This window comes from Cyanistes caeruleus, chromosome 1 (assembly GCF_971803275.1).
Source record: "Cyanistes caeruleus chromosome 1, bCyaCae1.hap1.1, whole genome shotgun sequence".
NCBI lineage: Eukaryota > Metazoa > Chordata > Aves > Passeriformes > Paridae > Cyanistes > Cyanistes caeruleus.
Genome location: NC_141701.1, coordinates 8,627,665 through 8,644,177, shown reverse-complemented (window position 1 = coordinate 8,644,177; position 16,513 = coordinate 8,627,665). Strand labels below are relative to the sequence as shown.

The 16,513-nt window shown below is 45.1% G+C and overlaps 1 protein-coding gene across 5 annotated transcripts in view; it reads left to right on the top strand.

The window, feature by feature from the left end:
- Positions 1 to 1,787: 1,787 nt before the first annotated feature.
- Positions 1,788 to 16,513, top strand: part of CCN4 (cellular communication network factor 4) — a 33,766-nt gene continuing 19,040 nt past the window's right edge. Inside the window, exon 1 of one of the 5 annotated variants that reach the window (XM_023921548.2) lies at positions 1,788 to 2,103. In XM_023921548.2, the coding sequence (XP_023777316.2) occupies positions 2,056 to 2,103 (48 nt within the window). In that variant the 5' untranslated portion in view covers positions 1,788 to 2,055. The remainder of the gene's footprint in view (positions 2,104 to 16,513) is intronic. The other 4 variants (XM_086878465.1, XM_086878458.1, XM_023921547.2 and 1 more) reach the window with 4 other exon arrangements.

The following is a 16,513-nucleotide window of genomic DNA, read 5'->3' as shown; positions in this document are numbered from 1 at the left end:
AAGAAGACACCTCATGGAACTTCCTTCAGTTTGCATTTAATTCTGTTTGAATCATCTCCCAGAGCAGCAGTCTGTCCAGACTGTCACACAAACAAACTGACCATTTAGAGCTCCCTGGTCCAGCTGGTGTGAAACCATTCAACTGCCCATGTCACATCACACAGCATGAAAGGATAGACTTTGCTGTGTGACCAGAAGTTACTGGAGCAGATTTCTCACCCTCCCCACCCCTGCCAGCCCCAGCCTTGAGCATTCAGCTGTGCCAAGACCTTGGAACAAACCCCACACAGCACCAGATACCCAGAAGGCTGGGATAGAATCAGAATAGTTTGGGTAGGAAGGGACTTTAAATATCAGCTAGTTCCAACCCCCTTCTGTAGGCAGGGACATCTTCCACTTAACCAGGTTGCTCAGAGCCCATTGAGGACCAGAGCCCCTGGTCTTGAACATCTCCAGGGACAAGGAATTCACAGTTTCACAACAGAATTTGTTCCAATCTCTCACAGTTCTCACAGGAAAGGATTTTTTCCCTAATACCTAACCTAAATCTAGCCTCTTTCAGCATAAAGATATTTCTCCTTGCCCAGTCACTACATGAAGGCCAAAGGACCCTCCCCTGCTCTCTTGGAGCCCCTTTACACACTGGAAGGTGCTAAAAAGTCTTCTTGGTGCCTTCTCTTCTCCAGATTGAAGAACTCCAGCTCTCTCAGCCCTTCCTCACAGGAGAGATTCCCCATCCCTGCTCATCTTAGTGGCCTCCTCTGGGCTCACTCCAGCAGCTCCATGTCCTTATGTGGATGTTTGCTTTGGGTGAGGGGCTGGGAGTGGCACATCCCAACCCAGCCTGGCACACCTGAGTTCCAGGTGGTAACCAAAGCTGAGCAGAAGTTAAGGGCACATCATTGTTCTAGTCTGGCCATCAGGGTGATTCACCCACCCATCACTGCCCAGCCCGTCACATCAAGAGGAAAGGTTTGCCTATTTTTAAATTTACCTTGACACTTATTTTAGCCCCTGAATAAATTCTTGCATTTAAGACCTTGGAAGCTGTTTAACAGGGTTTTCCTTCCCTTTGCTAGCACTCATTTTCCTTATAATATTATGTTTCAGTTTAAGGATGAAAGAGAATTAAATTCTTTCAAATTCAGATTTTGTGTGGTTGGGGAAAAAACTATACCTGTACCTAAGTAAAAGGAGAAAAATACATCAGATGTTCCTCAGCTAAGATCAGAGCATGCATTAGCAGGGACAGAGGTGATCAGAGAGCTTGGGGTTAGGTTTGAATTCAGGGTGGGATTTGCACTCCCTTGTACCTGGACAATATTTGTCATGCCCACTGCTGGCACAGGATAGAAGTGTAACTGGGCCCAGGGCTGATGCACACTCCTAAACACTGAAATCATGGAAGGGATGTGTGGCATGGCAGGGGAATCCTGTGATCTGGGGTTGCTCTGTAAAGAGGGGAGTCCCAAAGGAGTTTTCAGACTGCTTCCCACAGGGTGTGCAGCACAAATGTCCTTTTGCTCTTCTAATGAAGTCACCCTTTTTAAAAACCAAATAAATCAAACATCTGCGAATAATTGTATACGTGTCATGTCATTGATTGTAACCAGGAAAGCCAGATCAAGCATTTCTTGCTGTACTAGCTACACTGCAAGAGTCTGAGCCCCTTCAGCAGCATGAGGGATGAGCTCTGAGCCTTTGGGAGCTGTGCTAAAATCGCAGCGTGTTGGACCCCGGCGCTGCCGCTTTCCCTTTAAGAGCCCTGTGGCTCACGGCGATGCACTGAAATGCGGGAGGTGGGACAACACCACACACAAAAATGAAGAAGTGAAGGCAGGAAAAGTTTCTCCAGAGGAAAAATGCAGGGCTTGTCCTTCACCGTGACGTCAGATCTGTCTTTAATAAAATCCCCAAAGAGCCAAGAGAAAAAGGCAGAGTGCCTAGGCTAGGTTGCCAGTTCAGGATTGCTCCGCGTTCCCCAAAGTGGTGTTTTTGTTCAAAACGGCTCTAAATCTGGGTTCAATCAAATGTATTTAATCCCGGCTTCCAGGGATGAGGTGGCTTTTGCCCTGGATTCTAGCAGCAAGCAGCATTTTGCAGGTGAGTTTGGAAACTGCCGGGGAGACCTGTCTCCTGCAAACACACTTGGGTTTAATGCAGGGTGGGCTGGGAGAGGCGGGTGTGGGAAGGTGGGCACTGGAAAGGTTCGGGAGGTGAGAGAGAAGAAAGGGGAAAGAAAGGAAAGGAAAGGAAAGGAAAGGAAAGGAAAGGAAAGGAAAGGAAAGGAAAGGAAAGGAAAGGAAAGGAAAGGAAAGGAAAGGAAAGGAAAGGAAAGGAAAGGAAAGGAAAGGAAAGGAAAGGAAAGGAAAGGAAAGGAAAGGAAAGGAAAGGAAAGGAAAGGAAAGGAAAGGAAAGGAAAGGAAAGGAAAGGAAAGGAAAGGAAAGGAAAGGAAAGGAAAGGAAAGGAAAGGAAAGGAAAGGAAAGGAAAGGAGAAAGGAAATAGGAAATGGAAATAGGAAATGGAAAAAGGAAAAAGATGCAGAAGAGTCAGAGTTGAGCTCTTCTCAGCATCCAGGCGGATCAACACAGAAAGCTGTAGTTTTTTTTTTCTTTGCATTGTTACTCTTTGTGCCATGGAGCAAAGAAAGGATGAGGAGGCGGCGCGATGCTGCCGGAGCAGAGCTGCTGGGGCTGGCAGGGCACCGGCACGGAGGGGAAGGGGCAGGTTCCGACGGGCGGAGGTGCCCGGGAGTGCCGGGACCGAGGTGAAGCCGGGACCGGGCCGGGCCGGGCCGGTGGCGGAGGCGCCGCCGCCGCTCCCGCAGGTGGAGCCGCCCCCGGGAGGGAGGAGGGCTGGCTGGATCCCCCTCCCAGCTCCACGCAGCAGCAGCCGCTTTCCTCCCGCTCCTCTCTGCAAAAACCGGTCCGGGGAAGCCGCTTGTTCCCCAGAGGTGCCGGAGTTTCGCTTCGCTTTTCCCGGTGTGAGCTCGGGTAAACTCCCGGGGGAGCGGGCTGGAGTGGCAGCAGCCGTGGGAAGCGGAGAGGCTCCCAGGGAGGAGCAGCGCCTGTGCTCGGGGGGTGAGCGCTCCCCCAGCCCCGGAGCCCAGCTGCACTCGCGGCTCAGGGAGCCCTGGCAGGGATTTTAGAGCCCTTTTTGGGTCACCCGGCTTGAGGTGGGGTGTTCCCCTAGAAGCGTGTCTGAGCATCCCGGCGCTCGGAGCGGGGTGACATCAGCTGCCCCGCACAGCGGATTTTGTGAGACACAGCGACACTTTGAAGCAGGAAAGCAGCACGGGTGGTGCGGGGCACCAGGCACACCTGTGTGACAGCAGATGGCACAGAGATAAGTTCTGCGTGGATGCTGATAACAGGGCCTCTTCTCTGAAATAAAACACACCGCAAAACTGACAATCAACACTCTGCACCCCTTGTGCTCCTGCGGGAGGCTGGTTCTTACCACAGCTGATTTTTCTTCAGCAAGGAAAAAATCAAAGGGAAGGAGGTGCCCCCCACCCCCCAAACACTGTCACTAAGAGGAGATCTGTGTGAGCCTTGTAAATTGTGCAGTGGTTGTCCTTGGTTCCCTTGGTATCAAAGATTTTTGTAAAAAACCTGCTGTGGCTTGAAAATCTGTGTGAGTGCATGCAGGCTGGTGCTTGCTGAGGGGGTGGGCAAGTGAGTGCAATCCAGATATTGCTAGCAGCATGTTTGGTCTAAAGTATATCTAAAAAGAGTTCAAAACAGTATAAAAAAATAGCCTTAAAAATCTCCTGGCTCTCAGCATTTCCAGCTCAGGCTCTCCCTTGAGCAGAGCAGGTGAAGCTGCTCCTTGGAGCATTCAGGGACACCGTCACCTGAACACAGCCATGGGGCTGGAACTTGGAAGGCTGTGCTTAGAAACCACTGAGTGGGGATTTCTCCCCAATAATGAACTGATCTTATCTGGACCCTCTCCATGCCTGAACAGGGATGCAATGAGGGATTAGGGTAGGCTGATGAAAAGCAGCTTTGTGTTTGTCATATGTGAGGGAGTGGGGAAACAGGGATGAAAACGGTGTGCAGCAGGGATCAGTGAGAGGGGGTGGGAAGAGCATCTGAGAGGGAGTATTAGCCTATGTAGTATTTAAAGGACTTTTGGGAGCAGAGAAAGCTTAGTTTGGTCTGATTAAGGGTGCTGTATGAAGAAACAAGGAATATGGAAATGATTTTGGGATACTGTGAGTATTTAGCTGGCATGGCCACCCTGCTCATGAGATATTTTAGTTAATTCACAAGAGTCATCCCGGTAAGGCTTCAGCACTGCCCCACCTCATCATCCATAGTATTTGTCTTTGCTGGCATAATCACAACAGTAACAGAGCTCTTTCTAGCTCTGCAGAGACATCCATGGAGTGGCAGCAGCAGGCAGGTCGCTGTGCACATTGTGCAAAGCCCTGTGGTCTCCCTGCAGACTTGTCACTCTTCACGTGCAGGAAGAGCTATGGACAGAAGATGTTCCACTGGGAAAGAAGAGAGTTGACCCTCTGGGTTAGATATAGTATTGTTCCAGGGAGAAAGGCAGAGGAGATAACATAGGAATGTCAGGCAGGTCTCAAAGGCATTTCAGAAGGCAGCTCCCAGGTTCTGCATCCCCTAGTACTACTGTTTGAAACTACAAGCAGTTATTGAGTTCTTAAAGAGTTTTATCATCAGGGGTTTTTATTAGGGCAAAACTGCACAGGTGATGGGCTTGTGAAGAAAAAAATAACTGAACATAGCTGGAATTTTAGGCATAAGCTTTGAAAAATTTCTTGAAATACTTTTTTTTTTTTTACATAGATATAAGGACCATGGGAGCCTAAGTCCCTTCAACAGGCTGAGATTCCTCAGTGCCTGAGTCATTTTTGCATCAAGGCCTTAAAAACTGGATGCATTGGCTCCTTTCAGTGTTGCACATTGAGGAGTCAGAGCCAGCATCTTCAGTCTCTAGTCCTGATGACTCAGAAGTGTGAGACCACTTATTCAGAAAGGACAAAATGCCCTAAACCAGGGTGATGATTAAAGAAACTGTTCTGCACTTTGAAGAAAATTAGTAGGAGCTTGGGAGGTTTCTAAAACATTTGAAGCTGAGGAATGGGTGGTGTGTGGATCTGACAATCCAAAATAAAAAATAATAGGGTGAATGCAAACTTGCAGACTTCTCAAATAGAGAAAGAAAACAAAGAATCAAGTTATTCTTCACCACATCTACTAGTAGGCAGGTATTGATTTATCTGATGTGATGGCAGTCATGGTACACAAACACAACGCTTTTGGCTTTGATGGGTGGGAAGGAGGAGAGGGATGCTCAAAGATGGTTTTATTTGGCACCATCTCCTTTGTGGACACCTACTTCACTACATAGTGACTGATAATGACCCAGGCTCAGGGATGCCTCAGGCTGTGTGTTAAGAACCACAAAGTGTTCTTTTTCCTTCTTTTATGAGATTTATCTTACAGATATAAAGCCAATAATTTAATCTTTAAAATATTTGGATTTGGTAGCAGGAAAAAAATGTTAAATTTCCTTGGGCTTTTCCAGGAAAAAACATATTCTGACCAAACATGAACAAAAAAACCAAAACAAAGCAAAACAAAAACTGGATTTAGATAGATAAAGAAAAGTGACACGTTTATTCTTCCCTGCAAAAATCCCATGGCTCTCCAGGGAGGGTGAGCAGAGGTTTACCTGTTAAGTGCTTCTTAACAAAAGGCTTCTGTTTTGCACCAGGGCTAATGATGCACAAATAATCTCAGGCAGCAGAGGTTCAAAGTTGCTGTGCCTTGTCCTTCTAACCTTCCCACTATTCCCTCTTGCTTGACAACATCTGGTTACCAGAGATAGAATGGATACAATTCTCTATAGAAGGGCTCTTATCCTACACTTCCATAAATTGTAGATGACAATTAAAATTGCTCTGGTTATAGCAGCTGAAGATTCAGCTATGAAAATTAACATCTTGAGGCTTGAAGCTGGCAGACACAGCTCCCATGGATATGGCTGCATCGTGCACAGGGTCTTCCCAAAGCTGATCTTTCATTTGGCAGTCCCCCCTCACACTTCAATTGCAGAATGAAATCATTGCTAAGGCAACATCCTGAAGGTAGCACTGAATGTTCTTCACATGGATCAGAGGCCCACACCCAAGTCTGTTTCTGATGAAGATGCTTCCTAAGTACACACACACACACACACACACACATACACAAACACAGAGTTTCTGCTGAGAAGCAGAACCTGATGCATTTTCTTTTGTCTGATTTTGCTTTGGTAGTGTGAAACAATATCTTTTCCAGCATCAACCACCACAGAGCTGTGGACAGGGATTGGCTTCCTCACCCTCTTCACAGTTGTGCCACTGCCTGTTTATGTCCCCTGGGACAGGTCCTGTCCCCACACTGCAGCAGTTCTGCCTTCAGGTGAGGCTTCTCCAGGAGAAGGCATTAGTTAAAAGTGACAGCTATGGATTTTAGCAAAAGTGTGAGATTTATATGATGATTCTGTGTGTCTGTCCTTTCAAAGACTCAGGCACATTTAATTTCTCCTTCCTTCCCCAGGTGCTATGGTCAGAAATTTCAGAAGTCCTCTATATCAATATGGGACATTTGCCTTCTTCAGAAACTCTGGACTCCCATGTTAGGATGTTAGGAGTTGCTTTAACATCTTGCCAGGGCTCAGCTTACTGAGAACTGCTCCTTTTGGATGTCTCAGTGTCCCAGAGGGGTCTTGAGCATTCCTGTCTGGACAGCCCTGGCTCTCATGCATGAATGGAATTGAAGCTGTTTATAAACCCAAGAAATAATAACATGTATGTGAACCTTGGCAGCTGTGGCCTTGCAAAAGCTGAACACCCACATCTTCAGCTGAAGATACATTTGAATACTGAACCTGACAGTGTCTCATGGTGTGGACCAAAAAGCAGTGTGAAATTTTACTCAGTCTTTCAGGTTTGTCAGTAGGGGGTTTGGGTAGGTGACCTGGATTAAGTTGTTCCTCCTGCTTCCCCCTTTGCTTTCATATGCTATAGTTCAAGCATCCTCATTCTTATGGTCCTTATCTTAGAAGCACAATCTTCCCTTTCTGTTGAGTAGAAACACTGACTGGTAGTTGATAGGCCCAAAGAAATTCTACTTTCCATTCTGTGTTCTGATGTCCATCAAGTTGGACTGGTCTTCCAGCACCCAATTTCCCCATCACTCCCTCTCCATGTGTTGTGCCACCCAACTTTGGTGCAAATTTGGGTTTGCTGTGTCCTGAGGTGAGCTGTCTTCAGCTTCACACTGCTGCAAGTTGGCAGGAGATCACAGATCTGATTTTTACAGATGTGTTGCAGAGTCAAAGGACTCTGACTGCTGCTTTAGGAGCTCTGTGCAGGTATTCTCCAGTGCTGCTCTGAGTTTCCTAGCTATGGGTGAGGATCACAGCTTCTCCTACAGCCTGGTGGTCTCCCAGCTTTGGGTTGCACCTCTGCTGGTGCTCTATTATTTATTGCATCCATACTGAAACCTTATGTGTGCTCTGACATCCTGGGTGAAGCTTCTGGAGTCCTTGTAATCCCATATATCCTCTCACAGACTGCTGCTGGGCTTTGTAAACCTTGCATCTGGTTAGGTGTGGGAAAGCAAAAGGGAAAAAGGGCGTTTTTACCTCTGTGGGTGCCAACCACTGGCTCTGTCCCACAAGTAAATATTCTCGTGGTTGGGGAAGGAAAGGAGAGCCTTTAGGCTGAAGCAGCTGTGGAAGAAGATAACACTTAAGCTGAGCTTTGTGGCACAACTCAGATAATGAATTTCTAATACTTGGGTTGGTAATACATTCCAGGACTGTGTGGTCATCTCAGTTCCTCTTCTCTTTCTCAATAGCTCCCACGTTGTTCTTCTGTTTTATTAGTCTGGGTCTGTCATTCCACTTAACCTATAAAGCAAACGAGAGATGAGCGAGCTAGAAAGCCAAGTTTCATGAAATCCAGGATGGTGTGCAGTGAGCCCAAAAGGAAACCTGAGAGCTATTTGCAGAAATAATTGTGGGCTCATCCACGGAGGGTTATGAGTCACCTGGATCCTGATGTTGCTGGACATCTGCACAGTTAAGTCTTTGCTGCCATGGAGCAATTCCAGCACTGCAAAAGGACCTTATCCTATGAGCTTGCCTTGCAAATTCACAGGATTTCCTAGAAAAAGGTATCTCGTGCTTGGTGATGGGAAGGAGCAGCAAGATCTCTTGGTCCAGCTTTTCATTGACAATCAGATGTACAAAACTCTCAATACCTGGTAGTGCTTGGCTGCTTTTATACCTTTTGCCTAGAACTGAAATTTCTCCTACTCATCTTAAAGTAATTTTGCCCTTTCTCTTCCAAACATATTGAAATAATCTCCAGTGAAAGGCTTTCAGCTAGATGTGATGGATTGGTTTTATTATTACATCTCTAACATGCAACTGTGTAGCTTGATTCAGTATTTACATTAGATTCTGAAATATGTAAATATCTTGTGTGGTCATAGAATTATAGAATGGTTTAGGTGGGACTTTTAAAGGTCATATTGTCCAACCCTGCTGCAATGAGCAGGGGCATCTTCAATGCAACCAGGTTGCTCAGAGCCCTTCAGCCTGCCCTTCAACCACCACCTTTCTGGACAACCAGTGCCAGTGCTCAACCACCGTTCCAAAAATCTTCCTTATGTTTAACCCATATTGACCATCCTTCAGTTTAACACCATTACCCATTGCACCCCTGCAGTATCTGTATATAAGGAAAAGAACACAGCAAAGCCAGGAGTAGTAACCAACCTTGTAATTCTGTACAATACCTGACAGAAAATCAGCCTGACACAGTACCTGACAGAAAATATGCCACTAGGAACAGTGCAGTTTCACAGGCTTCACACCTTCGACCAAAATTGCTCTGAATGACTCACAGACTATCATTATTAAACATTTCTTTTTTATTTTCATTAGAAGGTAGCAATAATTTATAGCTCCATGAACTGTCCCACTTTCCCTTTTCTAGAATTTGTAAATGCAACTCACACTTTAATTTCCAAGTGGCTTAAATGTTTTGATTCTTTCCATGCTCCAGCAGTTTTCCACACTACAATCAGGCTTTCTTTCTGTTGTTTTCTTATTGAAGCCTTTTGAGTTACAAGTGATGGCAGAATGGGTAGGGGGTTGTTTTTTCCTTTTGCTGAAGTTCCTTCTTCTCCACATATATATTCTTGGCCTGTGAAAAGAAGAATATAGAGAAAAAAACTGGAGCGTGGCTTTGCTGAAACACAGCTTGGTGACTTTTGGGGACAACACTAATCACCCAAAGCATTGACTCTGGTGAACTTGTTTTATCATGTAAGGACCAACCTTCTTGCACTGGGTGAGCAATAATATACCAGGGCTCTGCAGAGAGACTGGGAACTTCCACAGAAAGTGCCATGACTATCCTATAGCATCTCCTGGCTGTGCTCTACACCCCTGTGCCATTCTCACTGCCATGCCTGATGTGTCCTTGGCATTCTCACAGCTGTGGGTACATGAGGTCACTCTGGATCTGAGGTTTTTTGACTTGCAAATCCTCCTTTCTGGTTTTATATATATATACTGGTCCACCAGTATATTCCTGGGTGCATGTGATGACCAGGCAGGCTATAGCTCACATCTTTGATCACCAACATGTATCAGCTGTGACAAAGGGAACTCTGTATCTGGGCTGAGAAGGAGGCAAAGACATTGAATCCATACGGGGAGAATTAAGTTCTCCTCTGAATGGCTGGCACGTGTTGCTGGCTGCCCCCAGGCTAACAGTTCCCTGGGTTTAGACTAACATTTGGGTCACTTTAGCTGCTTAGCAAGGAAGGATCAAACCACAAAAACTGTAGCCAGTGCTAAGAATCTGCAAGTGGATTACACTATAGAACTCTTTGGTTACATTTTAGTAAGGGGGGAAAAAAGGGTAGAAAACAATAATTAGGAAAATATCCAGGTTTCATTAACTAGTTTGGCCATTCAGCAGGTGATTTATTGATAAGCACTGCTGGCAGTATTTACTGCTAGATCTTACAGGTCTGGATCATACCCACAGCATCTGTGTGTGGGCTGATAAACATTGATGTAAGAGAATGAGGGCAAATTCATTTGGCTCCTTTCTATGAGTTTTATTTCCACATTTGACCCTAGCAGTTAAATATAAAATGACATTCCTGCTATTTAACACTGCGGTTCATTTATGTAGACTGTTCATTATTAGTTTTCACTGTTCTAGTAGAGTCCCAGTGGCACATTTTTTAAAATTACATTTATTTGAACATTTCTATGAGGGCACAGCAGTCTGTGTGCCTGACAAAGGGGTCATAGGGAGTTCTGGAGGTTGCTTAACTATATATATATATATTTCCAGACTTTGCATCAAAACCTGTTCTGATTTTGCTCAGTGCACTGGGGTTCCCCACAGAGGTGGTGTAATTCTGCTTATGAAGGCTGGTGAATTCCTTGCCCACCAAAGCTGCCTGGGTGTGGGTGAGCTCCAAGTTTTGTGGTGGAACAATGCATTACATGCCTAGTTTCAGGCTCAAATAAGATGTTTCTGCTTTTTAAAGATGAAATGCTTAATTCTGTGTGGTTTACATGTGTGTATATATATATATATGAAGTACATATATGCATATACTCACCCCCCACCCCCTTAGTAGTTTTTTAGTTTGTGTGAGTTTTTCCATACACATCATACAGAGTCTGCTTGCACTTGAGATGTTTGTGCCACATTTTTCGCTGTTTATCCCTTTCCCAGCTCTGTTAAAATGCCTGCCAGATTATCATCTTGGGAGGCTGGAGTATTTGATTAGAGGAGTAAATGGATACTGCAGCAGCAAAGTTGAGATTCCTTTAAAACCTCTATATCCTCAATAACTGCAACATTTTATAGCGCAATTATTAAATAATTGAATTTGTTTCATTCCCTTGTGACTATACGACTATAAAGGGGCTGATCCTGGTTTCATTGCTCACCCTCTGACATACAAGGGAAACTTCCTTAGGAGAACTGCCTCTGCAGTGGCAGCTGACAGGATGTAAATATCCTGGTTTAACACCTCCCGTCCCCTCCCCTTAGGCTCCCCAAATGTGGTTTCTGGTACCAGCGGTGTCGGTGGAGCATCCTCGGCCCAGGGGATGCTCGGGAGGAGCCGGGCTCTGTGCTGGGAGCATCATTTGTGCACCAACACTGCCCTCGCGTGTCAGGGCTGTGGGACACCCAAATGTTAATAACCACAAAATTAGCCATTCCTCTCTACCCTCCGAGCGGGGAAGCGCACAGCTGGTGTCCTCCTCTCTGGCTGGAAGCGGCAGCGTTAACTCTTTAAGGGCTGAGATGTCGCCGCTTTCCACGCTGGCATTGTTTGGGACGGGGAAGGGGCAGCAGTACCCTGGCCTGGAGCAAAGTCCTATTTTGCTTGCTTTGTTTTCTTCTGCGTTATGCCATTCATTGTGTCGGCGGGTCTCTGGATAACAAACAGGATTTTTGCCACCTCCTTGGTTTAGCCCTGGGCCTCAGCAGTATCAGAGTTGCCTTCAAGCAATTGGGAATTATGTGTGAAAGGCCCATTTCATCACCTTGCACTGATCCATCGAGCTACAATGCTGATCATTGCTGCTGTGTGGGATTTGAAGGTGTTGGAGAGGTGAAGGAGTTCTGCCCTTTTTCAGGCATCAGGTGCATGTGAGGGTTGAAAGCCAAGCACTGAGAAACTGGCTTTGCTGAGCTGAGAGCTCCTGAGAGGCAGCTCAGTGGAAAGATTTCTTTGTTGCATCCACTGAGAGCTCAGTGACTTCATTTATTAGCTGTGTGTAGGAAGAGAGAGCATGGTATGGTTACAGTGTAGGAACAAGAAATCTAACTGCTATTTCTGGCTCTGCCACAGATATCCTGTCTGCCTTTGGGGCACTCACTTCATCTCTGGGGCCCCAGATTAGAACAGGATCATTTAATAATATCACCCTCATGGAAGTTGCCTCTTTCCACCATGAGTAACCCCTCCTAGAAACAGAATGTGACACGCTCTTCCTGCTTGTGCATGTGATGTGTGTGCACTCCAAGTTGGAGAGCTGATACCTTTAAGTGTACCAGCCTTCATATTTAATTATTGCATCAATTTTTTAAGTTCATTCTCTGGCATCTCTTTTTACCAAAGCACTGAATTTCAATTCTGTTTCCAGTGACCTTGGGATTCAGGGGATTAATTCTCCAGCTCAATTAATCTTTTTTCTATATTTATAATTTCACTCCTTTTCTTTTTTTCTTAGTGAATTTGTGCCAGGAAGTGTTCTCTTTTCCTTACTTGTACTTTCCACTGTATTTAATTCAAAAGCTATAGTTTTGCCCCCAAAGTCTCGTAAAAGTCAAGGCCTTTCTCTGTTTTCTTACTTCCACTTTTGCAATGTGTCAGCTTTTGTTAGGAATGGGAGGGAAGGTACAGCTGCTTTTTGGGTCTTTCTGTTGTGTATTAAAAGAGGATCTGAGCTTCAAGCATATCTGGAATAAAGTCTGTAGTGCAAAGCCCAGGCTGGCTCAAGAGCTGGCTCTGGCTTCTTCTCCCTCATTCCCACTGCACAAATTTGTTCTTTTTGCTGTTTCTGGGCCAGATCTTCAGGAGCAGCCTGTTCTCCCTGTTCAGGGACTCATCACCCTCGCATCCTTCTCTTTCATCGCACATGGGACAGAAGGCTGCCTGTAGCCATCACTCTGCTGACTGCTCCTCCAGAACAGTTCTCACTAAAAATGAAAATAAAAAATATCCCTTAGAAAAATGGTTTTTCTCAGCTCATCTCCCAGGCCTCACATGGGAGACATATCCAGGTGATCTTTCCAAGCTCCCTTTGGCTGTGTCTCCCTGCTGGTTTCTCATCCTTGATGCTCTGCTCAGCTGCTGCCCTGGGCAGCCAAGACGTGGCTGAGAGAGCCCCTGGTGTTGTTCTGTCAGCACCAGGGACTCTTTACCTGCCAGGGCCACAGTGTGGGGCTGCCAAGGCAGACAAACCCCAGTCAGTGACCTCGGGGCCTGGGCACCCACAGCCCCTCACCTTGGCGTGGGCTCCTGGCTCAGGACTGGCACAGTGCAATGGCCCCGTGAGCTGACACGAGGGCTTAACCTGCTTTATCCAAGCCTTGCATGCCAAACGTTCTCAGCCAAGTGCTGCTGATTTTCAGACAGGGAAAGAGTTCTTTTCCTAGCCATGAGCTAACAGCCAAGAGAAGGAACTTTCCTGTGCCAGGTCTGTTGAATTTTAAATGTGAGCTCTATGGAAATCCAGACCAACACGGACCAGATGTGGAGAAATTTCCCATGACAAAGTAAGGAAACTTTACAAATTTGAGAGAACATCAAGGTGAAAATTTTGAATCTGAATTCAAGGTTTTCTTTAAAGAATGCTGTAAAGTAGCCAAACTATTAAAAAGAGATTTCCCCTTAAACCTGAGATGCAGAGACGATCTCAGAACATCTGTTGGTGAGAACTTCCTCATGAACCCCAGTTCACTGCTGAGGAAACACTGTTTTGGAATAAAACCATTCTTTTATTTCCTTCTCACGAATGTTGAATAAATTTTTCTGAGATCTTTGAATAGCAAACTTTCTGAATTATCTTAATGTTATGAACCTGCTGCCTCCTGGCAGTTGCCCTGGATTTTCAGCCTCTGCCTGTGAAAACCCCCAGTGCTTTTTGGTATTTTTAAAATCTTATAATATTTTGTGATTGTCTTATTTCCTTTTGATGCTATTAAAGTGTAAGACAGTTTTTTGTGTTTGGTTGCATTTTTTTATGTGTTTGTTGTTTTTGTTGTTTGTTTTTGTTTATTTGGGGTTTTCTGTTGGTCAATCTATATGGATTCTTTGATGCTGTTAAAATATATGACATGAAATGATACATCACCATTTGCCCTGAGCTGAGAATTAACTGAAATAAAACCCCCAAATAAACAGGATATGTATCTAAACCCCTCTTAATGATTGAAATTTAGGTAAAGAAGTAGCAGAGTGAATGTGAACCCAGGCATCCTCTCTCCAGAGCCACTAGCAAGCAGGCAGTATCTCTTTTCTCTTCTGACTGGAGGGGTTAATAGCTGTGGGCTCTGTGAGCATGGGTCTCTAAAAGCCGGCATTAAACTCCCCCCCACAACCACCATGCAATTTGAAGCAGACTTGAAATCATTAGTTCTTGGCTTGCAAAATGAGTGTATTTGGAAAAATAAAATATTGTTCCTTCTCATTTTGCATCAGTCTCTTTGTAACAGGTTGGCTTGCTTGTTTTTCTGTGGTTTGTTTTTTCTAATAAAAGAGACTGAGTAGGAAGGACACTCCAAGTGCCATGTAACAAAATTTGAAGTTTTTTTACTCATCTTCTGATAAAAATGCAAATGCACTTCCTGCCATTTTTGTAGAGTTCTAATGAGCTGTATCAGAAATTGGGGGTGGGGAAAGAGGGGGAACAGGAAGAAAAGTCCTTTTGTATTACAGTTAAAATGCTGAATTCAACTGTTTTCTTGGAAAGCTAATGGGAGCTCTGTGTAGGGTCAGGAACCTGAGACAGATCCACATCAATGTTCTAACATCTCTATGTTTCTCTACTTTGTGTCTGAGTTTTATATTGAAAACAATGAGAGTTCTATACTCCTCTGGGGCTGGGAGCTTGGCTGAAGGAATTGAGAAATAGGAAATTGAAATTATAACTTTTTAAGGTTATTCAACCATGGAGAGTTGGGGAGAGAAAAGTGGCCTGGAGACCAGGCAACATGTGGGGGTGTATGCTGAGAGATGGACAGAGGTCTGCTCCACAGCACTTTGGCTGTTTCTGGTTCAGCTCCACCCAAGGTCCTGTCAGTCATCTTCATGTCAGTAAATTCCCATCATGGGAGACTTTCTTGAGCCTTGAATAGGATTTATGTCTTCTTGGTGGGCTGGAGATTGGATGCTGCTGCTGGTGAGTGCTGTGCCAGCACACTGGAACCTGTCCTCTCCCTCTCTGTCCTCTGTTACTGCAGGCTTTGCACACTTGATGTCTTTCTTTTCTGTGTTAAATCTCCACTCTTAATCTCCTCAGTAGGTTTGAGAAAGAAAAGGACAAGTTTAAAAATGCACTTCTGACTCCAGATTCCGCTTCCTGTTGATACAGCTGTGTTTCCTACTGGATGGCTCTGTAAACACACAGTTTAACCCCTGCAGTTATGTTCCTTCAGCATCACCAGTTTCATTCCTTGAAGGAAATTTCCTACTTCTTTTGCCCAGAGCATCCTTTCTTTTTTTCCTCTTCTTCTTTTTGCACATCCCTACACATTGCACATCCTGATGTAGCTTAACACTTCATTCAAAAGGAACAGGACTTCCTCTTGCTGTTGGTGAAAACACTTCTGTCCTTCACAGTTCCCGCTTTGTCATGTTGCTTTTGTGGAAGGGAAATAATTACATCTTCTAAGTTTAATCCACAGTAATTGAAATAATTCAATTCCCTGGCAAGACCACCAGCAGAAAAACAATGTACCAGAATTCTGCAAAGAGAATTTTTAGTGCATGAGATAAAAAAGAGTCTAGTAGACCTCAGCTTGGGATAAATCACACTCCAGGGGTTTTTCAGCCCTTCATACCAGAACAAAATCTTCACCTGTGTCTGTTTTCATTCTGGGTCTGCACACTATTTGATAGATGGCATTGGAAGTATCACACCCTCTTTAATTGATGGCATTGACATCATACCCATTGGTGAGGACCAGGTTGCATCTGACTGTGCCATCCTGAGTGAAACCTCTCTGCTACTGGAGCTACAGGCATATCCAGCCAGAGGAATATGCTGGCTGCCAGATCATTGTGGAGAAACCCTTTGTTTCTAAGGTACATTTCCCAAAGGTGCTCAGCTGTGATGTTTCACCATATTTGAACTCTTCCAGACATGTCTGAAAGTTATAATCAGAAAAATTAGTATACTAAAAGCTGAATAAGGATATTTCTATGGGTGAGTGGATAGAAATTTTTTCCTCCCAGGCACAGCACCAGCAAAGCCCTGTGGTTGTAGCCCTTGGAGCAGCTCTGGGTTTCCTGCCTCTCCCTGTCCATACTGATATCTTCATAGGGAACCCTCGGCATCCCCCTCAGCTGCATTCATTGCCTTCTCCCTGGCAGCTGCATGTTCCTCCATGGTCTGGGCAGCTCTCAGTCTTCAGAGTTTATTCCTTGTAGCAAAAGAATTGTTACCACTCCTCTTCTGCAGGCACAGAGAGGTTAAAGCTGAGTTCAAATAACAAAGTCATGCCCTACTCTTCCAATGTAGAGTTAATGTTCTCTACCTTTGGCTGCATTAAAATCAGACATTTTATGTGGAGTTGTCAAGTCTCCTGTGAGGCCAATGCAATGATCTCCTCTGCATTTAGCAGAGAGGGACCCAGGGTTTGCACCCAGCAGCTGTGAATGCAGCTCCTTGCTCAGAAAAGCTCAGGAGAGTGGGTGGGTTTTGACAAATAA